Source organism: Dendropsophus ebraccatus, chromosome 8, assembly GCF_027789765.1.
Source record: "Dendropsophus ebraccatus isolate aDenEbr1 chromosome 8, aDenEbr1.pat, whole genome shotgun sequence".
In the NCBI taxonomy this organism is placed as follows: domain Eukaryota; kingdom Metazoa; phylum Chordata; class Amphibia; order Anura; family Hylidae; genus Dendropsophus; species Dendropsophus ebraccatus.
In genome coordinates this window covers 2148843-2176099 of record NC_091461.1, presented here as the reverse complement: position 1 = coordinate 2176099, position 27257 = coordinate 2148843, and the positions used below count along the sequence as shown (strand labels likewise).

The following is a 27257-nucleotide window of genomic DNA, read 5'->3' as shown; positions in this document are numbered from 1 at the left end:
GGAGTAAGATCCAGAACACATCTACAGTGGTGCATATCCATCTATGGGAAAGCTACCGGAGTAAGATCCAGAACATGTCTACAGTGGTGCATATCCATCTATGGGGAAGCTATCGGAGTAAGAGCCAGAACACATCTACAGTGCTGCATATCCATCTATGGGGAAGCTATCGGAGTAAGTAACACATCTACAGTGGTGCATATCCATCTATGGGGAAGCTATCGGAGTAAGTAACACATCTACAGTGCTGCATATCCATCTATGGGGAAGCTACCGGAGTAAGATCCAGAACATGTCTACAGTGGTGCATATCCATCTATGGGGAAGCTATCGGAGTAAGTAACACATCTACAGTGGTGCATATCCATCTATGGGGAAGCTATCGGAGTAAGTAACACATCTACAGTGGTGCATATCCATCTATGGGGAAGCTATTGGAGTAAGTAACACATCTACAGTGGTGCATATCCATCTATGGGGAAGCTATCGGAGTAAGAGCCAGAACACATCTACAGTGGTGCATATCCATCTATGGGGAAGCTATCGGAGTAAGATCCAGAACACATCTACAGTGGTGCATATCCATCTATGGGGAAGCTATCGGAGTAAGATCCAGAACCCATCTACAGTGGTGCATATCTATCTATGGGGAAGCTATCGGAGTAAGTAACACATCTACAGTGCTGCATATCCATCTATGGGGAAGCTATCGGAGTAAGTAACACATCTACAGTGGTGCATATCCATCTATGGGGAAGCTATCGGAGTAAGTAACACATCTACAGTGGTGCATATCCATCTATGGGGAAGCTATCGGAGTAAGTAACACATCTACAGTGCTGCATATCCATCTGTGGGGAAGCTATCGGAGTAAGTAACACATCTACAGTGGTGCATATCCATCTATGGGGAAGCTATCGGAGTAAGTAACACATCTACAGTGGTGCACATCCATGTATGGGGAAGCTATCGGAGTAAGATCTAGAACCCATCTACAGTGGTGCATATCTATCTATGGGGAAGCTATCGGAGTAAGTAACACATCTACAGTGGTGCATATCGATCTATGAGGAAGCTATCGGAGTAAGATCCAGAACACATCTACAGTGGTGCATATCTATCTATGGGGAAGCTATCGGAGTAAGTAACACATCTACAGTGGTGTATATAAATCTATGGGGAAGCTATCGGAGTAAGAGCCAGAACACATCTACAGTGGTGCATATCCATCTATGGGGAAGCTATCGGAGTACGTAACACATCTACAGTGGTGCATATCCATCTATGGGGAAACTATCGAAGTAAGATCCAGAACCCATCTACAGTGGTGCATATCCATCCATGGGGAAGCTATCGGAGTAAGTAACACATCTACAGTGGTGCATATCCATCTATAGGGAAGCTATCGGAGTAAGATCCAGAACCCATCTACAGTGGTGCATATCCATCCATGGGGAAGCTATCGGAGTAAGTAACACATCTACAGTGGTGCATATCCATCTATGGGGAAGCTATGGGAGTAAGTAACACATCTACAGTGGTGCATATCTATCTATGGGGAAGCTATCGGAGTAAGATCCAGAACACATCTACAGTGGTGCATATCCATCTATGGGGAAGCTATCGGAGTAAGAGCCAGAACACATCTACAGTGGTGCATATCCATCTATGGGGAAGCTATCGGAGTAAGAGCCAGAACACATCTACAGTGGTGCATATATATCTATGGGGAAGTTATCGGAGTAAGTAACACATCTACAGTGGTGCATATATATCTATGGGGAAGTTATCGGAGTACGTAACACATCTACAGTGGTGCATATCCATCTATGTGGAAGCTATCGGAGTAAGTAACACATCTACAGTGGTGCATATCCATCTATGGGGAAGCTATCGGAGTAAGTAACACATCTACAGTGGTGTATATCCATCTATGGGGAAGCTATCGGAGTAAGTAACCCATCTACAGTGGTGCATATCCATCTATGGGGAAGCTATCTGAGTAAGATCCAGAACACATCTACAGTGGTGCATATCCATCCATGGGGAAGCTATCTGAGTAAGATCCAGAACACATCTACAGTGGTGCATATCCATCTTCAGAGGGGCAGGTGATCAGCAGCATTACTGTGAGAGGCAGAAGCTTTTTTTTTTTTTTTTTTTTTTTTTTTTTTTTTGCATGGACCAAGAGTTCTATCCAGCAACAAGGGAAGTCGCAACACTGTAATGTAAAAGGCCACAATATAACCCTGACAGAAGAATGGTCTCTGGACCAGATGATGTTCTAGTGAATCGCCAGATATTACAGCGACCCATTGGTCCCATGGCCATTTGGGGTAAAACCAGGATGCATGGTTTTAACTCCCTAAAAGCTACTGGGGACAATAACCAGTAGAAGTCTTGTAAAAAGACAATACAGGATCACGTCTCATTAATCCTGAGAGCCACAGATTGGCCCAAGAGGTCATTGTGGTAATTGTTGTTCTCTCCTGATAAATATGTCCTAAAGGAAATTTTGGAGACTTACACAGATTCCTCACCTACTGCCCCATGAGGACAGATTGTGTCTGGCGAATCACCAGATATTATGGCGACCCTTACGTGGACCTAATGGCCATTTCGGAGAATGCCAAAGATTAGGTCTCGTTTATCATGATTGGCCCAATAGGTCATGGTTTTTCTCTCCTGGTGTATATGTCCAAAAGGACATCCCCAGGTTCCTCATCTACTGTCACAGAAGGGCAGATTGTGTCTGGGTCTGGGCCACCTATGATTGCAGGCCCCTATTGATGGGCTGAGGCTTTTTAGAATTGGTGGTGAACATATTTCTCTTATTAAGTGCAGAATCCACAAACAGAACCTCCCTGAGGGTGAAGGATGTTTGTATCCTGGTGTGAGAAGAATCAGACTTCTTCCATATCACCCTCGATTTGAGGCAATCCTTCAATTTCTCCAGGATGGATTTGAGAATGGGCTGAAGCTTCTACCGTCACAGTCCATGTCTGTACTCTTTATGCCCTTCTAGACAGCTGACAGTCCCATGAATCCCTAATACAGAGATTTATTAAAGCTACGCTAAGGATTCCACCGACTGTCATGGATCCAGCTCCCAGGTGGGATCTAAGATAAGATAATCCTTTAATAGTCCCACCATGGGGATATTCAGTGTGTTACAGCAGCATCGAGATCACACATACAAAAAGCTAAAAGGTAAAGTGAAGGCATTACGATTAGGTAGACAAAGAAGAAAAGGTAAAAAGATACAATAAAACATTAGACTATTTTAGTTCTTTTTGTGGAGTGATCTCTGCATGGGTCGGTGTTGGTTGTACAGCCTGACCGCTGCAGGAAGGAAGGACGTCCCATATCGCTCCTTCTTGCACTTTGGGTGCATTAAACGGTCACTGACAGTACTGCCCAGTGCGATCACTATCACAGTCTCGTGCATAGGATGGGGGTCATTCTCCAGTATGGAGCTGACCACTGACAAAATCCTTCGCTCCCCCACCACCTGCACCGGTTCCAGGGGGCTCCCAAGGACAGAGCTGCCCCTTCTGATCGCTGGTTGATATGCCACTTCCCCAGCAGGCCACTCCGAAGAAGATGGCTGATGCCACTACAGAGTTAAAGAAGGTCCTAAGAAGGTGCCCCCTGGACTCCATAGGCCCTCAGCCTCCTGAGCAGGTAGAGCCCGCTGTGGCCCTTTCTGTACACTGTGTCCATGTGATCACTACTCAGCAGATTAAGTTACCTGTTTTTTTTTTTTTTTGTCTAAAATTGGTCTAATGAGGAAGAGTTACGACTGCACTGGATGTGGTTGGGGGCAGAGCTTTGAGCCTGAGCTCTCTGGTTGGGGGCAGAGCTTTGAGCCTGAGCTCTCTGGTTGGGGGCCGAGCCTTGAGCCTGAGCTCTCTGGTTGGGGGCCGAGCCTTGAGCCTGAGCTCTCTGGTTGGGGGCCGAGCCTTGAGCCTGAGCTCTCTGGTTGGGGGCCGAGCCTTGAGCCTGAGCTCTCTGGTTGGGGGCCGAGCCTTGAGCCTGAGCTCTCTGGTTGGGGGCCGAGCCTTGAGCCTGAGCTCTCTGGTTGGGGGCCGAGCCTTGAGCCTGAGCTCTCTGGTTGGGGGCCGAGCCTTGAGCCTGAGCTCTCTGGTTGGGGGCCGAGCCTTGAGCCTGAGCTCTCTGGTTGGGGGCCGAGCCTTGAGCCTGAGCTCTCTGGTTGGGGGCCGAGCCTTGAGCCTGAGCTCTCTGGTTGGGGGCCGAGCCTTGAGCCTGAGCTCTCTGGTTGGGGGCCGAGCCTTGAGCCTGAGCTCTCTGGTTGGGGGCCGAGCCTTGAGCCTGAGCTCTCTGGTTGGGGGCCGAGCCCTGAGCCTGAGCTCTCTGGTTGGGGGCCGAGCCCTGAGCCTGAGCTCTCTGGTTGGGGGCCGAGCCCTGAGCCTGAGCTCTCTGGTTGGGGGCCGAGCCCTGAGCCTGAGCTCTCTGGTTGGGGGCCGAGCCCTGAGCCTGAGCTCTCTGGTTGGGGGCCGAGCCCTGAGCCTGAGCTCTCTGGTTGGGGGCCGAGCCCTGAGCCTGAGCTCTCTGGTTCGGGGCCGAGCCTTGAGCCTGAGCTCTCTGGTTGGGGGCCGAGCCTTGAGCCTGAGCTCTCTGGTTGGGGGCCGAGCCTTGAGCCTGAGCTCTCTGGTTGGGGGCCGAGCCTTGAGCCTGAGCTCTCGGGTTGGGGGCCGAGCCTTGAGCCTGAGCTCTCGGGTTGGGGGCCGAGCCTTGAGCCTGAGCTCTCGGGTTGGGGGCCGAGCCTTGAGCCTGAGCTCTCGGGTTGGGGGCCGAGCCTTGAGCCTGAGCTCTCGGGTTGGGGGCCGAGCCTTGAGCCTGAGCTCTCGGGTTGGGGGCCGAGCCTTGAGCCTGAGCTCTCGGGTTGGGGGCCGAGCCTTGAGCCTGAGCTCTCGGGTTGGGGGCCGAGCCTTGAGCCTGAGCTCTCGGGTTGGGGGCCGAGCCTTGAGCCTGAGCTCTCGGGTTGGGGGCCGAGCCTTGAGCCTGAGCTCTCTGGTTGGGGGCCGAGCCTTGAGCCTGAGCTCTCTGGTTGGGGGGCCGAGCCTTGAGCCTGAGCTCTCTGGTTGGGGGGCCGAGCCTTGAGCCTGAGCTCTCTGTTTGGGGGCCGAGCCCTGAGCCTGAGCTCTCTGGTTGGGGGCCGAGCCCTGAGCCTGAGCTCTCTGGTTGGGGGCCGAGCCCTGAGCCTGAGCTCTCTGGTTGGGGGCCGAGCCCTGAGCCTGAGCTCTCTGGTTGGGGGCCGAGCCTTGAGCCTGAGCTCTCTGGTTGGGGGCCGAGCCTTGAGCCTGAGCTCTCTGGTTGGGGGCAGAGCCTTGAGCCTGAGCTCTCTGGTTGGGGGCCGAGCCTTGAGCCTGAGCTCTCTGGTTGGGGGCCGAGCCTTGAGCCTGAGCTCTCTGGTTGGGGGCAGAGCCTTGAGCCTGCGCTCTCTGGTTGGGGGCCGAGCCTTGAGCCTGAGCTCTCTGGTTGGGGGCCGAGCCTTGAGCCTGCACTCTCTGGTTGGGGGCGGAGTCTTGAGCCTGAGCTCTCTGGTTGGGGGCCGAGCCTTGAGCCTGCGCTCTCTGGTTGGGGGCCGAGCCTTGAGCCTGCGCTCTCTGGTTGGGGGCGGAGCCTTGAGCCTGAGCTCTCTGGTTGGGGGCCGAGCCTTGAGCCTGAGCTCTCTGGTTGGGGGCAGAGCCTTGAGCCTGCGCTCTCTGGTTGGGGGCCGAGCCTTGAGCCTGAGCTCTCTGGTTGGGGGCCGAGCCTTGAGCCTGCGCTCTCTGGTTGGGGGCCGAGCCTTGAGCCTGCGCTCTCTGGTTGGGGGCGGAGTCTTGAGCCTGCGCTCTCTGGTTGGGGGCCGAGCCTTGAGCCTGCGCTCTCTGGTTGGGGGCGGAGCCTTGAGCCTGCGCTCTCTGGTTGGGGGCGGAGCCTTGAGAGCTTCTTTAGTGAGAACCGGAGAAGTCAGAAGATATTTTTTTCTGTATCTTTTTCAGGAAGGATAAGGGATTGAAGTCCTCGAAAGCCATTTTATCCAGATGGATAAGAAAGACTCTTTGGGGGAGATTTATCAAACATGGTGTAAAGTGAGACTGGCTCAGTTGCCCCTAGCAACCAGATTCCACCTTTCATTCCTCACAGACTCTTTGGAAAATGAAAGGTGGAATCTGATTGGTTGCCGGGGGCGACTGAGCCAGTCTCACTTTACACCATGTCTGATAAATCTCCCCCTTTGTGTGTTACCAAGAGGTGAGAGTCCAAGTACCTGAATCCATGAAGGCCCTTACCACAAGGGCAATGTCTACACCCTGGGTGGTGGAGATGTGCATTCTCATTGATCAGATATGCAGAACTGCATTGTGGTCTTATTCTTCTGGCCATTAGAACCTCTGGGCAGCCAGCCTTGGTAAAGCGGTTCTCATGGCTGCTGTATGATTCTCCCCCCTTTATGTCATCTTGCTAGATCCCCATTATGTGGAAATGGAATTTTATACTCAGTAAATTCTCTTTCCTGTAGTCCGAAGCAGCAGCACAAACTAACCCCCTATAAAGGTTTATGCAGCATACCCGGAGTGTTTGGGGTCATGTTTCCCTACATCGTTAGAAGTGCACAGGGAGGTTAGAGGTCAGCATAGGCCTTATAGGTTGGGAATTAACTCTCTATTGCTTGTTACCATCTGTATGATGTGTAGTATATGTATGATGTATATGATGTGTAGTATGATGTGTAGTATGTGTATGATGTATATAATGTTTAGTATGTGTATGATGTATATAATGTGTAGTATGTGTATGATGTATATGATGTGTAGTATGATGTGTAGTATGTGTATGATGTATATAATGTGTAGTATGATGTATGATGTGTAGTATGTGTATGATGTGTAGTATGTGTATGATGTGTAGTATGTGTATGATGTGTAGTATGTGTATGATGTGATGTATGATGTGTAGTATGTGTATGATGTATATAATGTGTAGTATGATGTATGATGTGTAGTATGATGTATGATGTGTAGTATGATGTATGATGTGTAGTATGTGTATGATGTGTAGTATGTGTATGATGTGATGTATGATGTGTAGTATGTGTATGATGTGTAGTGTGTATGATGTATATAATGTATATGATGTGTAGTATGATGTATGATGTGTAGTATGTGTATGATGTGTAGTATGTGTATGATGTATATGATGTGTAGTATGTGTATGATGTGATGTATGATGTGTAGTATGTATATAATGTGTAGTATGTATATGATGTGTAGTATGTGTATGATGTGTAGTATGTATATGATGTGTAGTATGTATATGATGTGTAGTATGTGTATGATGTGTAGTATATGTATAGTATGTGTATGATGTGTAGTGTGTATGATGTATATAATGTATGATGTGTAGTATGATGTATGATGTGTAGTATGATGTATGATGTGTAGTATGATGTATGATGTGTAGTATGTGTATGATGTGTAGTATGTGTATGATGTGTAGTATGTGTATGATGTGTAGTATGTGTATGATGTGTAGTATGTGTATGATGTGTAGTATGTATATGATGTGTATGATGTGTAGTTGCTGGATGACTTTCTTGCTGAGTTCCTGATACTGATTGCTCTGTAGTCTCCCTCACAGCTGATAACACTTTGTAGTAGAGCAGGATGTGGCGAGTTCCTCATCTCCCCAGCAGATGGCAGCAGCGCTCCGCACCTCCGCCATCATCCAATCTTATTGCCGCCGCTGCTGCTCTCCTGTTCTTTCAGTGTTAATTCTCATTGATCGTTCCTAGGAGCGGCCGCTCTAAGCCGCCCAGCTATCGGCCAATGAATAAGCAAAAGTGTGGCCCATACAATTGCACTGCTCCCCCATTGAGGTGAATGGCAGCTGCTTTGCTATTTGGACGGGCCACCAATAGTTTCACCTGGAATACCCATTAAACTTCTAACGGGAGCAGAAAGTGCATAGCTGGCGGTATACAGGGCGGAGGAGACAGGACTTTCTGTGACCCCCCCTAAAAGCTGAGCTGGGATTGGTTGCTATGGGAACTGTGATTGATGGCTATGGGAGCTGGGATTGGTTGCTATGGGAGCTGGGATTGGTTGCTATGGGAGTTGGGATTGGTTGCTATGGGAACTGTGATTGGTGTTTCTATGGGCAAAACCAGCCAGTCTTTGTCTCAGTCAGGCTGATGAATCTTGGTCAATGTGGTGTATCAGGAGATGAGAGGAACTTTCTAGTCAGTGTGAATGTGTTCGTAATGAAGTTACTGATCACTGCTGATAAAAGATGAGCGAACAGAGTTCGGGTTCGAGTCGATCCGATCCCGAGCATTCGGTATTTGATTAGCTGGGGCTGCTGAACTTGGATAAAGCTCCAAGGTTGTCTGGAAAACATGGATACGGCCAATGACTATATCCATGTTTCCCACATAGCCTTAGGGCTTTATCCAACTTCAGCAGCCACCGCTAATCCTTCGAGTTTGGCTGGACTCGAACCCGATTCGGTCATCTCTACTGCTGATCATCGAGTCCCAAACAATATGATGAAAAAGAAGAATCTCAGTATAAAGAAACAGACAGAGGTGAAGTGAGCGAGAAATCAAGAACAATAGTGAAACTTGGGGCTTCTCAAACACAGCGCCAGATACCGCCATGTAGTGAACAGGATATTCCTGAGCAGCGCCAAATCAGCACCACAGTGCAAAAATATAATGCTTCAACTGGAGTACACCAACACTGCAGCAATAAGTACTGTTCCACCTGAAGTACACCAACACTGCAGCAATAAGTACTGTTCCACCTGAAGTACACCAACACTGCAGCAATAAGTACTGTTCCACCTGAAGTACACCAACACTGCAGCAATAAGTACTGTTCCACCTGGAGTACACCAACACTGCAGCAATAAGTACTGTTCCACCTGAAGTACACCAACACTGCAGCAATAAGTACTGTTCCACCTGGAGTACACCAACACTGCAGAAATAAGTACTGTTCCACCTGAAGTACACCAACACTGCAGCAATAAGTACTGTTCCACCTGAAGTACACCAACACTGCAGTGCAGCAATATGTACTGTTCCACCTAAAGTACAACAACACTGCAGTATAAGTACTCTTCCACCTGAAGTACACCAACACTGCAGTGCAGCAATATGTACTGTTCCACCTGAAGTACAACAACACTGCAGTATAAGTACTCTTCCACCTGAAGTACACCAACACTGCAGCAATAAGTACTCTTCTACCTGAAGTACACAAACACTGCAGTGCAGCAATATGTACTTCTCCATCAGTGACAAACCAAAACCACAGTGCAGCAAAAAGGTTCTGCTCCACCTGTAGTGAACCAACATCACTGTGCACCAATAGTAACATAGTAAATAAGGTTGATAGAAGACAAGAGTCCATCAGGTTCAACCTAGGGAAATCCTACTGTGTTATCCAGGGGAAGACAAAAACCCCCATGAGGCAGATGACAATTGCCCCATCACAGGGAGAAAACTCCCTCCCGACTCCAATGACGACCAGAACAATCCCCGGACCAACGTATCACCGGAAATCTAATGCCCATAACTTGTAATATTATATTGTTGTAGAAAAGCATCCAGGCCTCCCCTGTACTTATATAATGAATCAACCATCACGTGGAGTTCCACAGTCTACTGTTGCATTTACACAGACAGATTTATCTGTCAGATCTTTGAAGCCAAAACCAGGAGCAGACTATAAACAGAGAACAGGTCATAAAGGAAAGACTGAGATTTCTCCTGTTTTCAAATCCTTTCCTGGCTTTGGCTTAAAAAAATCTGACAAATAAATCTGCCTGTGTAAACGCACCATTACCGCTCGTACAGTAAAGAACCCGCGTCGATGCTGATGGTGAAATCTTCTTTCCTCTAGACGTAGAGGATGCCCCCTTGTCATGGTTACAGACCTAGGAGTAAGGAGACCCCTACAAAGATCTCTGTACTGTCCATTCATATATTTGTACATTGGGATCAGATCGCCCCTAAGACGTCTTTATTCTAGAGTAAATAACCCCAAGCGTGATAACCTGTCCTGGTCCTGTAACCCCCCCCCCCTTGCCCTTAATGAACTTTGTCACCCTTCTCTGCACCCGCTCCAGTTCAGCTGTGTCCTTCTTATATACCGGTGCCCGTGGCTGTATACAGTCCCAATCAATCGCATTATAGTCTGTGGGAAAATAATTCTCGGCACTTGGAAATCAAAATTCGACCACTTGGAGGTCACCAAGTCCCCCATGAAACCTCCCTAAATGATGCAACACCTCTGGAATTACACTGTGACCTCAGGGGGAGCGTGCCAGGGTGGACCCAACACCCCAAAATCCCAGTATAATGCCACTCTCCGCAGTTGCGAAGGAAAAATATTTTCAAACACTTTACGAATGTTTACGGCAATGTTCACACATTTCCTTCATATTTCTTGCGCAGCGTTACATACATTATCCCAATGTGCGTCCGTAGAGCGTCATGTGATTTGCACATATCACACGTAATGCTGTATGAACGCTAGGCCGCAGCAGAGCAGAGATTGGCACACTGGGTATCACGCACCTTTTACTGGGAAACTGGCACACTAGTGGGTATCACATGCCTTTTACTGGGAAACTGGCACACTAGTGGGTATCACGTGCCTTTTACTGGGAAACTGGCACACTAGTGGGTATCACGTGCCTTTTACTGGGAAACTGGCACACTAGTGGGTATCACGTGCCTTTTACTGGGCAACTGGCACACTTGGCATCATGTGCCTTTTACTGGGCAACTGGCACACTGGGTATCTTGTGCCTTTTACTGGCCAACTGGCACACCAGTGGGTATCACATGCCTTTTACTGGGAAACTGGCACACTAGTGGGTATCACGCGCCTTTTACTGGGCAACTGGCACACTGGGCATCACGTGCCTTTTACTGGGCAACTGGCACACTGGGTATCACGTGCCTTTTACTGGGCAACTGGCACACTGGGTATCACGTGCCTTTTACTGGGCAACTGGCACACTGGGTATCACGTGCCTTTTACTGGGCAACTGGCACACTGGGTATCACGTGCCTTTTACTGGGCAACTGGCACACTGGGTATCACGTGCCTTTTACTGGGCAACTGGCACACTGGGTATCACGTGCCTTTTACTGGGCAACTGGCACACTGGGTATCACGTGCCTTTTACTGGGCAACTGGCACACTGAGTATCACGTGCCTTTTACTGGGCAACTGGCACACTGGGTATCACGTGCCTTTTACTGGGCAACTGGCACACTGGGTATCACGTGCCTTTTACTGGGCAACTGGCACACCAGTGGGTATCACGTGCCTTTTACTGGGCAACTGGCACACCAGTGGGTATCACGTGCCTTTTACTGGGCAACTGGCACACCAGTGGGTATCACGTGCCTTTTACCGGGCAACTGGCACACCAGTGGGTATCACGTGCCTTTTACTGAGCAACTGGCACACCAGTGGGTATCACGTGCCTTTTACTGGGCAACTGGCACACCAGTGGGTATCACGTGCCTTTTACTGGGCAACTGGCACACCAGTGGGTATCACGTGCCTTTTACTGAGCAACTGGCACACCAGTGGGTATCACGTGCCTTTTACTGGGCAACTGGCACACCAGTGGGTATCACGTGCCTTTTACTGGGCAACTGGCACACCAGTGGGTATCACGTGCCTTTTACTGGGCAACTGGCACACCAGTGGGTATCACGTGCCTTTTACTGGGTAACTGGCACACCAGTGGGTATCACGTGCCTTTTACTGGGCAACTGGCACACTAGGTATAACGTTTACCTGCCCTTAGTGGGCTAAACCAGGGACACTATAAGTCACTTGTACACACAGGGTCCTGGAATGAATACACCTGATGCTGCTGCTGTTATATCATCTATTTCTTAGCACTGAGAAGCTTTGGATGCAGAGATGACTTTTTCGCTGGATCTTCGCCCTGAAAAGGACTTTTGGGTTCTGTAGTAATCCTGCCTGACCAAACCTACTAACACCGATCTCTCCCTGCTCCAGGATCTCTCCCTGCTCCAAGATCTCTCCCTGCTCCAAGATCTCTCCCTGACTAGGTTGAAAGTTTATCTGCGGTCGAGAGGCGGGAGCCAAGAATTTAAGATTCTAGGTCATGTGGTTCAGCCATCCAATGAGGGTAGAAATATGTAGAAGACGGCACTTCCGTGGCGGTGGTGCTCGAGGTGAGAAAAATGTTCAGATATTAGGAAGAGCCCGGCACTCACCAAGTAGATTATGCTTCTTTATTGTAGTGTAGCAAACATATGGTACAAGGACGCGTTTCGGCCAAGCATGGCCTTCATCAGCTTAGGGGTGTACACACACTACAATAAAGAAGCATAATCTACTTGGTGAGTGCCGGGCTCTTCCTAATATCCAATGAGGGTAGACGCCGTTTTCTGACTCCCAGGGTCCCTCCCGGCCTCCCTGCATGATTATTGGATTAAAAAAGCACCAAGTGCGATGGGGGGGGGGATTTCTATTGTATTTCGAATCTTTCGAATATCGCAATATTCCATCGAACACCTACTCTATCGAATCGTATTCGCTCATCTCTAATCTTTAGCATCTCGGCCTCTTTTGATGCCTCCCATTATTTTATTAGCCTTGGCAGCTGCTGCCTGGCACTGATCACTATAGATGAGGTTACCAGACACCAATTCCCCCAGGTCCTTTTCAGTAGCAGTGTTACCCAGTGTGTTATTATTTAGCACATAACTGTACTTATTATTTCTACGGCCCAAATGCATAACCTTACATTTATCCACATTAAACTTCATTTGCCATTTCTCTGCCCAAGCCTCCAGCTTCTCCAAATCCCTCTGTATCACGTCTAAAGGGTGTCCACCCCTAAATCATGGATCAGTCTGATGTGTCTGATATGCATTTGCCATGATTAAGGGGTGGACACCCTGCAACGCCTCAGCTTGGTTTCAGACATTTTTATTTTATTTTTTGATTTGTGATGTTACAATAAATATTAGATTTTAAAGAAGCGGTGGATGAATCTTCGTTTCTGTTCTAACACAGTACTTACCCTACACTACTCTGGGATGGACACCTTCTGGGCCTGGTGACTGATGGATTGTAATGTTTTTATGGCGTCTCCCCACTTCTTGTTGTGTTAGGCAGGTGAGATTTGTGGGAGGGCAGGGCAGTGTCCCCCCAGTCTATGTCCCCGGGGTCCTCTCTTATATCTCAGGGCAGTGTCCCCCCAGTCTATGTCCCCGGGGTCCTCTCTTATATCTCAGGGCAGTGTCCCCCCAGTCTATGTCCCCGGGGTCCTCTCTTATATCTCAGGGCAGTGTCCCCCCAGTCTATGTCCCCGGGGTCCTCTCTTATATCTCAGGGCAGTGTCCCCCCAGTCTATGTCCCCGGGGTCCTCTCTTATATGTCAGGGCAGTGTCCCCCCAGTCTATGTCCCCGGGGTCCTCTCTTATATCTCAGGGCAGTGTCCCCCCAGTCTATGTCCCCGGGGTCCTCTCTTATATCTCAGGGCAGTGTCCCAGTCTATGTCCCCGGGGTCCTCTCTTAGTTTTTGGAAATTAGCCTTTCTGAAGTTCCCCCCCCCCGTTCCTGTACTAGTTGGGAAAGGTAATTTTCTCTTACTATTTCCAGTATCGGCTTCCCTTTCCAGTTTATATTTGGGTAGTTATTATAACTCACTCCTATAAGAATTTTATTATTCCTCGTCCCTCCCCCTTATTTCTACCCAAAGAGACTCCACATTATCATCACTTATATCCTCCCACAGAATGGGCTTAAAGGGGTAGTGCGGCTCTAAGAAATTATTCACAAATAACACACATTACAAAGTTATACAACTTTGTAATGTATGTTATGTATGTGAATCACCCCCTTCCCCGTGTTCCCCCGCACCCGCACAAGTTATACAACTCTGTAATGTGTGTTATTTTGTGAATAATTTCTTAGCGCCGCACTACCCCTTTAAGGCAGGATTTAACATATAGGCAGACCCCTCCCCCTTTCTTATTTTTATGGTAATTTCTGAATAGACTATAACCCTGGATATTAACCGCCCAGTCATAGGTCTCGTCCAGCCAGGTCTCGCTTATCCCCACTATGTCATATTTCTCTTCCACCATTATGAGTTCTAATTCCTCAGCTTTATTAGTGAGGCTTCGAGCATTAGTATACATACATTTAATATGTTTGTCCATATTCCCTTTCCTCTTGTCACTAGTGACTGTTCTGTCCCCTCCTGCCGCTCCACCCCCAGTTCCATAATCTAAGCCAGTGATGGCTAACCTTGACACTCCAGCTGTTGCAAAACCCAGGCATGATGGGAGTTGTAGTTTTGCAACAGCTGGAGTGTCAAGGTTAGCCATTACTGGTCTAGGCCTAGCTCTCCATCTACTCTGTCTTGACTTACTATATTGTAGTTGCCCCTCCCCCCCTGGTCTCTTCCAACCTCTTAGCCATCTTCTCCCCCAGCACGGCTGCACCCTCCCCATTGAGATGCAGCCCTTCCCTACCGTAGAGCCTGTAACCGACCGAGAAGTCGGCCCAGTTCTCCATGAACCCAAACCCCTCTATCCTACACCAGCTCTTGAGCCACTTACTTACCTCCCTAATCTCCCGCTGTCTCTCAGGTGTGGCTCGTGGTACAGGTAATATTTCGGAGAATATCACCTTGGAGGTCCTAGTTTTAAGCTTCCTGCCTAAGTCCCTGAAATCATTTTTGAGGACCCTCCACCTACCTCTAACTTTATCATTGGTGCCAATGTGCACCATGACTGCTGGGTCATCGCCAGCCCCTCCCAGTAATCTGTCAGCCCGATCCGCGATGTGACGAACTCGAGCGCCAGGAAGGCAACACACTGTTCAACGATCCCGGTCTTTGTGACAGATTGCCCTGTCTGTCCCCCTAATAATTGAGTCCCCCACTACCAGTACCTGCCTGGCCTGCCCTGAACTCCTGTTTCCCACCTTACTGGAGCAGACACCCCCCTGGCTGGCAGTGTCCTGCTGCAGCAATGCCCCCCTGAACCAGCATCCCCCTCATCCCCAATTTGGCAATCTTGTTGGGGTGTGCCAGATCAGGACTGGCCTCCCTCACACTCTTCCCTCTACCCCGTTATCTAACTGTGACCAAACTAGCTGCCTCTAACTCCTGCCCCCTCCATGCTATCACCCCATCTCCCATCTACCCCTTGGAGTGCTTGCTCAGTGAGCAGCAGACCCCTTTCCAGTTTGCCAATGTATCTCAATTATCACAGCCGCTCATTTAGATCCAGGATCTGGGCTTCCAAACCAGCAACATGCACACATCTCCCACAATGGTATATACCCCCCCCCCCCATACATCTCCCACAATGGTATATACCCTAACCCCCCATACATCTCCCACAATGGTATATACCCTCCCCCCCCCATACATCTCCCACAATGGTATATACCCTCCCACCCATACATCTCCCACAATGGTATATACCCTCACCCCCCATACATCTCCCACAATGGTATATACCCTCCCCCCCCATACATCTCCCACAATGGTATATACCCTCCCCCCCATACATCTCTCACAATGGTATATACCCTAACCCCCCATACATCTCCCACAATGGTATATACCCTCACCCCCCATACATCTCCCACAATGGTATATATCCTAACCCCCCATACATCTCCCACAATGGTATATACCCTCCCCCCCCCATACATCTCCCACAATGGTATATACCCTCACCCCCCATACATCTCCCACAATGGTATATACCCTCACCCCCCATACATCTCCCACAATGGTATATACCCTCCCCCCCATACATCTCCCACAATGGTATATACCCTAACCCCCCATACATCTCCCACAATGGTATATACCCTAACCCCCCATACATCTCCCACAATGGTATATACCCTAACCCCCCATACATCTCCCACAATGGTATATACCCTCCCCCCCATACATCTCCCACAATGGTATATACCCTAACCCCCCATACATCTCCCACAATGGTATATACCCTATCCCCCCCATACATCTCCCACAATGGTATATACCCTAACCCCCCATACATCTCCCACAATGGTATATACCCTAACCCCCCATACATCTCCCACAATGGTATATACCCTCCCCCCCCCATACATCTCCCACAATGGTATATACCCTCCCCCCCCCATACATCTCCCACAATGGTATATACCCTCCCCCCCCATACATCTCCCACAATGGTATATACCCTAACCCCCCATACATCTCCCACAATGGTATATACCCTATCCCCCCCATACATCTCCCACAATGGTATATACCCTAACCCCCCATACATCTCCCACAATGGTATATACCCTAACCCCCCATACATCTCCCACAATGGTATATACCCTAACCCCCATACATCTCCCACAATGGTATATACCCTAACCCCCCATACATCTCCCACAATGGTATATACCCTCCCCCCCCATACATCTCCCACAATGGTATATACCCTCCCCCCCCATACATCTCCCACAATGGTATATACCCTCCCCCCCCATACATCTCCCACAATGGTATATACCCTCCCCCCCCATACATCTCCCACAATGGTATATACCCTCCCCCCCCATACATCTCCCACAATGGTATATACCCTCCCCCCCCATACATCTCCCACAATGGTATATACCCTCCCCCCCCCATACATCTCCCACAATGGTATATACCCTCTCGGTTGATCCAGGTTTGCATACATCGCACAAGATGTACATTGGGCCGCATTATCACACATAGAGCTCATTTTTATGGGGATATAAAGTATATATAAAAAACTAACAGCAAAAGCAACAAACAATTTGTTCTCTATAGCCCCCCAATAGTATAGCCCCCCCCCATAGTATAGCCCCCCCCATAGTATAGCCCCCCAATAGTATAGCCCCCCCATAGTATAGCCTCCCAATAGTATAGCCCCCCCATAGTATAGTCCCCCCCATAGTATAGCCTCCCAATAGTATAGCCCCCCCCCATAGTATAGCCCCCCCCCATAGTATAGCCCCCCCCCATAGTATAGCCCCCCATAGTATAGCCCCCCCCAATAGTATAGCCCCCCAATAGTATAGCCCCCCCAATAGTATAGCCCCCCAGTAGTATAGCCCCCCAGTAGTATAGTCCCCCAATAGTATAGTCCCCCAATAGTATAGCCCCCCAATAGTATAGCCCCCCCAATAGTATAGCCCCCCAGTAGTATAGTCCCCCAGTAGTATAGCCCCCCAATAGTATAGCCCCCCCAATAGTATAGCCCCCAATAGTATAGTCCCCCAATAGTATAGCCCCCCAATAGTATAGCCCCCCCATAGTATAGCCCCCCCATAGTATAGCCCCCCCATAGTATAGCCCCCCACTTCAGATCCAAAACTTGCTCACAGATCTCAATATGGCGGCCCTCAGCTCGCAGAGATCGCAGCTTCTGTGCTGGAAGGGACTGGGAGCTTCACACAGATGCAATTTATCAACTCTTGATTAGCAATCACTCCCCTGACCATCCCCCTGTGTGACCCCCAGCAAGCTTGTGTGTATACAGGCTATAGTAATGTATCCCAAGTACATCAGATACAATGTATATAGCCCCTAGGAAAATATATACAGATAACTAATCTATAGCACCTTGCTATATACTCTATGTGTACAGGGATGTGTTATCTATAAAGCCAGGAAGGACAGATATCTCTCAGTGACAGCTATCTTATATACTTCTATACTCCTTCCCTGAATATTGAAGCCCCCATCAAAAACTCCCTCACAGATCAATATTAAGAAATCAGAGATCGCTGCTTCTGGCTCATGTGTTGAAAGGGGATATAAATACCTGTGCACCAATAAATACTGTCCCCCCTGTAGTGAACCAGCATCCCTGTGCACCAATAAATACTGTCCCACCTGTAGTGAACCAGCATCCCTGTGCACCAATAAATACTGTCCCCCCTGTAGTGAACCAGCATCCCTGTGCACCAATAAATACTGTCCCACCTGTAGTGAACCATCATCCCTGTGCACCAATAAATACTGTCCCACCTGTAGTGAACCATCATCCCTGTGCACCAATAAATACTGTCCCACCTGTATTGAACCAGCATCCCTGTGCACCAATAAATACTGTCCCACCTGTAGTGAGCTATCATCCCTGTGCACCAATAAATACTGTCCCCCCTGTAGTGAGCCAGCATCCCTGTGCACCAATAAATACTGTCCCACCTGTAGTGAGCCAGCATCCCTGTGCACCAATAAATACTGTCCCCCCTGTAGTGAACCAGCATCACTGTGCACCAATAAATACTGTCCCCCCTGTAGTGAACTATCATCCCTGTGCACCAATAAATACTGTCCCACCTGTAGTGAACTATCATCCCTGTGCACCAATAAATACTGTCCCACCTGTAGTGAGCCATCATCCCTGTGCACCAATAAATACTGTCCCCCCTGTAGTGAGCCAGCATCCCTGTGCACCAATAAATACTGTCCCACCTGTAGTGAACTATCATCCCTGTGCACCAATAAATACTGTCCCACCTGTAGTGAACTATCATCCCTGTGCACCAATAAATACTGTCCCACCTGTAGTGAACCAGCATCACTGTGCACCAATAAATACTGTCCCCCCTGTAGTGAACCAGCATCCGTGTGCACCAATAAATACTGTCCCCCCTGTAGTGAACCAGCATCCCTGTGCACCAATAAATACTGTCCCCCCTGTAGTGAGCCATCATCCCTGTGCACCAATAAATACTGTCCCACCTGTAGTGAACCAGCATCCCTGTGCACCAATAAATACTGTCCCACCTGTAGTGAACCAGCATCTCTGTGCACCAATAAATACTGTCCCACCTGTAGTGAACTATCATCCCTGTGCACCAATAAATACCATCCCACCTGTAGTGAACCAGCATCCCTGTGCACCAATAAATACTGTCCCACCTGTAGTGAACCAGCATCTCTGTGCACCAATTAATACTGTCCCCCCTGTAGTGAACCAGCATCCCTGTGCACCAATTAATACTGTCCCCCCTGTAGTGAACCAGCATCCCTGTGCACCAATAAATACTGTCCCACCTGTAGTGAGCCATCATCCCTGTGCACCAATAAATACTGTCCCCCCTGTAGTGAGCCATCATCCCTGTGCACCAATAAATACTGTCCCACCTGTAGTGAGCCATCATCCCTGTGCACCAATAAATACTGTCCCACCTGTAGTGAACCAGCATCTCTGTGCACCAATTAATACTGTCCCCCCTGTAGTGAACCAGCATCCCTGTGCACCAATTAATACTGTCCCCCCTGTAGTGAACCAGCATCTCTGTGCACCAATAAATACTGTCCCACCTGTAGTGAGCCAGTATCCCTGTGCACCAATAAATACTGTCCCCCCTGTAGTGAGCCAGCATCTCTGTGCACCAATAAATACTGTCCCACCTGTAGTGAGCCAGCATCCCTGTGCACCAATTAATACTGTCCCCCCTGTAGTGAGCTATCATCCCTGTGCACCAATAAATACTGTCCCACCTGTAGTGAGCCAGCATCCCTGTGCACCAATAAATACTGTCCCCCCTGTAGTGAACCAGCATCTCTGTGCACCAATAAATACTGTCCCACCTGTAGTGAACTATCATCCCTGTGCACCAATAAATACTGTCCCACCTGTAGTGAACTATCATCCCTGTGCACCAATAAATACTGTCCCACCTGTAGTGAACCAGCATCCCTGTGCACCAATAAATACTGTCCCCCCTGTAGTGAGCCAGCATCCCTGTGCACCAATAAATACCATCCCACCTGTAGTGAGCTATCATCCCTGTGCACCAATAAATACTGTCCCACCTGTAGTGAACTATCATCCCTGTGCACCAATAAATACTGTCCCACCTGTAGTGAGCCATCATCCCTGTGCACCAATAAATACTGTCCCACCTGTAGTGAACTATCATCCCTGTGCACCAATAAATACTGTCCCACCTGTAGTGAACTATCATCCCTGTGCACCAATAAATACTGTCCCACCTGTAGTGAACTATCATCCCTGTGCACCAATAAATACTGTCCCACCTGTAGTGAACTATCATCCCTGTGCACCAATAAATACTGTCCCACCTGTAGTGAGCCATCATCCCTGTGCACCAATAAATACTGTCCCCCTTGTAGTGAGCCAGTATCCCTGTGCACCAATAAATACTGTCCCACCTGTAGTGAACTATCATCCCTGTGCACCAATAAATACTGTCCCACCTGTAGTGAACCAGCATCACTGTGCACCAATAAATACTGTCCCACCTGTAGTGAACCAGCATCCCTGTGCACCAATAAATACTGTCCCACCTGTAGTGAGCCATCATCCCTGTGCACCAATAAATACTGTCCCACCTGTAGTGAACTATCATCCCTGTGCACCAATAAATACTGTCCCACCTGTAGTGAGCCAGCATCCGTGTGCACCAATAAATACTGTCCCCCCTGTAGTGAACCAGCATCCCTGTGCACCAATAAATACTGTCCCACCTGTAGTGAGCCATCATCCCTGTGCACCAATAAATACTGTCCCACCTGTAGTGAACCAGCATCTCTGTGCACCAATAAATACTGTCCCACCTGTAGTGAACTATCATCCCTGTGCACCAATAAATACCATCCCACCTGTAGTGAACCAGCATCCCTGTGCACCAATAAATACTGTCCCACCTGTAGTGAGCCATCATCCCTGTGCACCAATAAATACTGTCCCACCTGTAGTGAACCAGCATCTCTGTGCACCAATTAATACTGTCCCCCCTGTAGTGAACCAGCATCCCTGTGCACCAATTAATACTGTCCCCCCTGTAGTGAACCAGCATCCCTGTGCACCAATAAATACTGTCCCACCTGTAGTGAGCCATCATCCCTGTGCACCAATAAATACTGTCCCCCCTGTAGTGAGCCATCATCCCTGTGCACCAATAAATACTGTCCCACCTGTAGTGAGCCATCATCCCTGTGCACCAATAAATACTGTCCCCCCTGTAGTGAACCAGCATCTCTGTGCACCAATTAATACTGTCCCCCCTGTAGTGAACCAGCATCCCTGTGCACCAATTAATACTGTCCCCCCTGTAGTGAACCAGCATCTCTGTGCACCAATAAATACTGTCCCACCTGTAGTGAGCCAGTATCCCTGTGCACCAATAAATACTGTCCCCCCTGTAGTGAGCCAGCATCTCTGTGCACCAATAAATACTGTCCCCCCTGTAGTGAACCAGCATCTCTGTGCACCAATAAATACTGTCCCACCTGTAGTGAACTATCATCCCTGTGCACCAATAAATACTGTCCCACCTGTAGTGAACTATCATCCCTGTGCACCAATAAATACTGTCCCACCTGTAGTGAACCAGCATCCCTGTGCACCAATAAATACTGTCCCCCCTGTAGTGAGCCAGCATCCCTGTGCACCAATAAATACCATCCCACCTGTAGTGAGCCAGCATCCCTGTGCACCAATAAATACTGTCCCACCTGTAGTGAACTAGCATCACTGTGCACCAATAAATACTGTCCCACCTGTAGTGAGCCATCATCCCTGTGCACCAATAAATACTGCCCCACCTGTAGTGAACTATCATCCCTGTGCACCAATAAATACTGTCCCACCTGTAGTGAACCAGCATCCCTGTGCACCAATAAATACTGTCCCCCCTGTAGTGAACCAGCATCCCTGTGCACCAATAAATACTGTCCCCCCTGTAGTGAGCCAGCATCCCTGTGCACCAATAAATACTGTCCCACCTGTAGTAAACTATCATCCCTGTGCACCAATAAATACTGTCCCACCTGTAGTGAACTATCATCCCTGTGCACTAATAAATACTGTCCCCCCTGTAGTGAACCAGCATCCCTGTGCACCAATAAATACTGTCCCCCCTGTAGTGAACCAGCATCCCTGTGCACCAATAAATACTGTCCCACCTGTAGTGAGCCAGCATCCCTGTGCACCAATAAATACTGTCCCACCTGTAGTGAACCAGCATCCCTGTGCACCAATAAATACTGTCCCACCTGTAGTGAGCCATCATCCCTGTGCACCAATAAATACTGTCCCCCCTGTAGTGAGCCATCATCCCTGTGCACCAATAAATACTGTCCCACCTGTAGTGAGCCAGCATCCCTGTGCACCAATAAATACTGTCCCACCTGTAGTGAACAAGCATCTCTGTGCACCAATTAATACTGTCCCCCCTGTAGTGAACCAGCATCCCTGTGCACCAATTAATACTGTCCCCCCTGTAGTGAACCAGCATCTCTGTGCACCAATAAATACTGTCCCACCTGTAGTGAGCCAGTATCCCTGTGCACCAATAAATACTGTCCCCCCTGTAGTGAGCCAGCATCTCTGTGCACCAATAAATACTGTCCCACCTGTAGTGAACCAGCATCCCTGTGCACCAATAAATACTGTCCCACCTGTAGTGAACCAGCATCCCTGTGCACCAATAAATACTGTCCCACCTGTAGTGAACCAGCATCTCTGTGCACCAATAAATACTGTCCCACCTGTAGTGAGCCAGCATCCCTGTGCACCAATTAATACTGTCCCCCCTGTAGTGAGCTATCATCCCTGTGCACCAATAAATACTGTCCCACCTGTAGTGAGCCAGCATCCCTGTGCACCAATAAATACTGTCCCCCCTGTAGTGAACCAGCATCTCTGTGCACCAATAAATACTGTCCCACCTGTAGTGAACCAGCATCCCTGTGCACCAATAAATACTGTCCCCCCTGTAGTGAACCATCATCCCTGTGCACCAATAAATACTGTCCCACCTGTAGTGAGCCAGCATCCCTGTGCACCAATAAATACTGCCCCCCCTGTAGTGAACTATCATCCCTGTGCACCAATAAATACTGTCCCACCTGTAGTGAGCCAGCATCCCTGTGCACCAATAAATACTGCCCCACCTGTAGTGAACTATCATCCCTGTGCACCAATAAATACTGTCCCACCTGTAGTGAACCATCATCCCTGTGCACCAATAAATACTGTCCCACCTGTAGTGAACTATCATCCCTGTGCACCAATAAATACTGTCCCACCTGTAGTGAGCCAGCATCCCTGTGCACCAATAAATACTGCCCCACCTGTAGTGAACTATCATCCCTGTGCACCAATAAATACTGTCCCACCTGTAGTGAACCATCATCCCTGTGCACCAATAAATACTGTCCCACCTGTAGTGAACCAGCATCCCTGTGCACCAATAAATACTGTCCCACCTGTAGTGAGCCAGCATCCCTGTGCACCAATAAATACTGTCCCACCTGTAGTGAGCCATCATCCCTGTGCACCAATAAATACTGTCCCACCTGTAGTGAACCAGCATCCCTGTGCACCAATAAATACTGTCCCCCCTGTAGTGAGCCATCATCCCTGTGCACCAATAAATACTGTCCCACCTGTAGTGAACCAGCATCACTGTGCACCAATAAATACGCACAGCAGAAAGCACTGCGCATATATATATATATATATATATATATATATATATATATATATATATATATATTTACTGCTTTACTGCTGGTGCACTGATAACTAGAGATGAGCGAACCGGACGAGGTTCGGGTTCGTATGAACCTGAACTCTCGGCTTCTGATTCCCGCTGTCTGCCCGCTCCGTGGAGAGGGTGGATACAGCCTATGGCTATGGCTGTATCCTAGTGTTCCAGGCGGTCCTCAGGCTGTATCCACCCTCTCCACGGAGCGGGCAGACAGTGGGAATCATTACTGAGAGTTCAGGTTCATACGAACCCAAACCTCGGCCGGTTCGCTCATCTCTACTGATAACCCCTGACCTTTGCACGGAGCTCTGCACATTTTCCTTTACTACTTGATTGCCAGCTGGAGAACAGAGGTCAGAGGTTATCAGAACAGTGAAGCAGAATTCTGTCTTCTGTTTGTTAATCCTTTTTTGGGGTGCAGCATGTAAGTAAACATTGGGTCACTTACACACTGCAGTACATAAGGGGTTAAGCAGAAGGGCACACGATCTTAACTTCTCGCCCGGGCCCATTCCTGCACAGGCCCCATAGCAACTGCCTCCACCTGAGGAACCCAACATCAAACCGCTCCACCTGTATAACCCAACATCACACCGCTCCACCTGTATAACCCAACATCACACCGCTCCACCTGTATAACCCAACATCACACCGCTCCACCTGTATAACCCAACATCACACCGCTCCACCTGTATAACCCAACATCACACCGCTCCACCTCTATAACCCAACATCACACCGCTCCACCTCTATAACCCAACATCACACCGCTCCACCTGTATAACCCACCATCACACCGCTCCACCTGTATAACCCAACATCACACCGCTCCACCTGTATAACCCAACATCACACCGCTCCACCTGTATAACCCAACATTACACCGCTCCACCTGTATAACCCAACATCACACCGCTCCACCTGTATAACCCAACATCACACCGCTCCACCTGTATAACCCACCATCACACTGCTCCACCTGTATAACCCAACATTACACCGCTCCACCTGTATAACCCAACATCACACTGCTCCACCTATATAACCCAACATCACACCGCTCCACCTGTATAACCCAACATCACACCGCTCCACCTGTATAACCCAACATCACACTGCTGCACCTGTATAACCCAACATCACACCGCTCCACCTGTATAACCCAACTTTACACCGCTCCACGTGTATAACCCAACATCACACTGCTGCACCTGTATAACCCAACATCACACCGCTCCACCTGTATAACCCAACATCACACTGCTCCACCTGTATAACCCAACATCACACTGCTCCACCTGTAAACCAGCATCACACTGCTGCACCTGTATAAGCCAACATCACACTGCTCCACCTGTATAAGCCAACATCACACTGCTCCACCTGTAAACCAGCATCACACTGCTCCACCTGTATAACCCAACATCACACTGCTCCACCTGTATAACCCAACATCACACCGCTCCACCTGTATAACCCAACATCACACTGCTCCACCTGTATAACCCAACATCACACCGCTCCACCTGTATAACCCAACATCACACTGCTCCACCTGTATAACCCAACATCACACTGCTCCACCTGTATAACCCAACATCACACCGCTCCACCTGTATAACCCAACATCACACTGCTCCACCTGTATAACCCAACATCACACCGCTCCACCTGTATAAGCCAACATCACACCGCTCCACCTATATAACCCAACATCACACCGCTCCACCTGTATAACCCAACATCACACTGCTGCACCTGTATAACCCAACATCACACCGCTCCACCTGTATAACCCAACATCACACTACTGCACCTGTATAACCCAACATCACACCGCTCCACCTGTATAACCCAACATCACACCGCTCCACCTATATAACCCAACATCACACCGCTCCACCTGTATAACCCAACATCACACCGCTCCACCTATATAACCCAACATCACACCGCTCCACCTGTATAACCCAACATCACACTGCTCCACCTGTATAAGCCAACATCACACCGCTCCACCTGTAAACCAGCATCACATTGCAGCAGTCCTATCTCTCTAATCTCTCTACTCTCCTGGCGGTTTACACACACTCTCCTCTTCTTGTGCTGCCTCCTCCGGTTCTATCTCCCACCACCAATAAGGGTTCTATACTATAAAGATGGTGATGCTGGGAAACAATCCACCTCTGGACTCGCTGAGCAAAGAGAAATACAACAAACTACAAAAAGTTGCAGAAATACTTTGTTGGATCTTAATCCAATTTTTTTCCTACCTTTAGGATAATTTGGACTTGACCATAGACTTCCCATAGATAGAACCAAGCTTAGGAATCCCCCCGTTTCCTCATCCACCCAACATTCTCCAGGCTGGACCCCATGGACTATGTATTCTTTGAGCCACACTGTATAACAATGTATTGGTGGGATTATTACCTAAAGTTAAATATTCCCCTATACATTATCAATTTCCTAGTAAAAACCCCAGAACATCAAGAGATGAAATATTATGAAACTATTATTGACTCCAAAAAGTGTCCAAAACTTTTACCAGTCATGTCTATAGGAATAAGATGAAAATTTGACCAAAAAGTCTCCAATATATCAGTCAGGAATACACATGGGCACATAAAGGGTGAGGAGATATCGTATACTGGCCATAGAGAGGGATGCATATTCTCCTACCTTCAACGTTAAAGCTTCGGATTATGTTGGACACTGGCATAGATGTCCTATCATCGGCATATCGGTTATAGAGATCGATCATGTACTGGGGGAGCTTCATTGGAGTTTTCTCTGGAAATAAGACTCCAGTTAAGTTCAGACTCTCTTTCAGGTGCTCTTTCATGGTTCCAGTCAGGGAGCTGAGAACCTCCTCTGCCTCCACTTCATGGTGGCTCAGGTCTTCTTCTTCCTTTTCTGGCAATGGTCTGTTGAGTGTAGAGCGTGTTAGGACCATGACTAGAGAGCACAGCATGGGTAACCTGGCATTCCACATGGTGTCGGGGCTGTGTTACTAATTCGGGTGCTTCTAGTATGACAACGTTGGGATGTGAGGTTCCTTCATGCGCAGTGGATGGATCTGGCGGCAGGAATCCCGGCACGATTCTTCTTTGAGTTATTTTTTGAAGCTACTATCCTGGTAATTATGATGCAGACCAAAGTGTTCACTGCCTCTTATCTGGGTTTGGATTGCAATGCATCAACTGAGCTTATCACATTGGAGTTAATGAAGATTCTATAAACATGCAGAACGGGGCTCGAAGGGAGGCCGCCCGGACTACATGGAAGGGGCTTCTGCTTAATTATCTGCTCCCGACCAAATATCCGCATTCTTCATTTGTGAAATTTCCTGAAGCGTTGTTTACTGGAGTAGGCATGACGCCATCCATCATTCTCTTAGAAAAGTTCCTATCCAGAAATATTGGATGAGACTGACGCTGTATATGTAGGAGTGAACTGCTCTACACTGGGGCACACCAGCTGATATTCATGGCACATCCCGGGCCGTGACACCTGCTCACACCAGCCGTACTTCATCTTGTACTTCAATGCCCCAGGATCCAGTCATATGGCAACCATCATCTCATTTGAAGTCTCGAGTATCTGAGGACCTCAGAACATGTCCACATTATCATGGACCTATTGTCACAAAGTCGCCGGACGTAGGTAGGG

General features: G+C 48.6%; 1 protein-coding gene across 1 annotated transcript in view; it reads right to left on the bottom strand.

Moving 5' to 3' along the window:
• LOC138798366 (dorsalin-1-like) overlaps positions 1-26660 on the bottom strand; it is a 57133-nt gene extending 30473 nt beyond the window's left edge. Inside the window, exon 1 of the mRNA XM_069978783.1 lies at positions 26268-26660. Within this exon, the coding sequence (XP_069834884.1) occupies positions 26268-26580 (313 nt within the window). The 5' untranslated portion in view covers positions 26581-26660. The remainder of the gene's footprint in view (positions 1-26267) is intronic.
• Between the last annotated feature and the right edge of the window lie 597 nt (positions 26661-27257).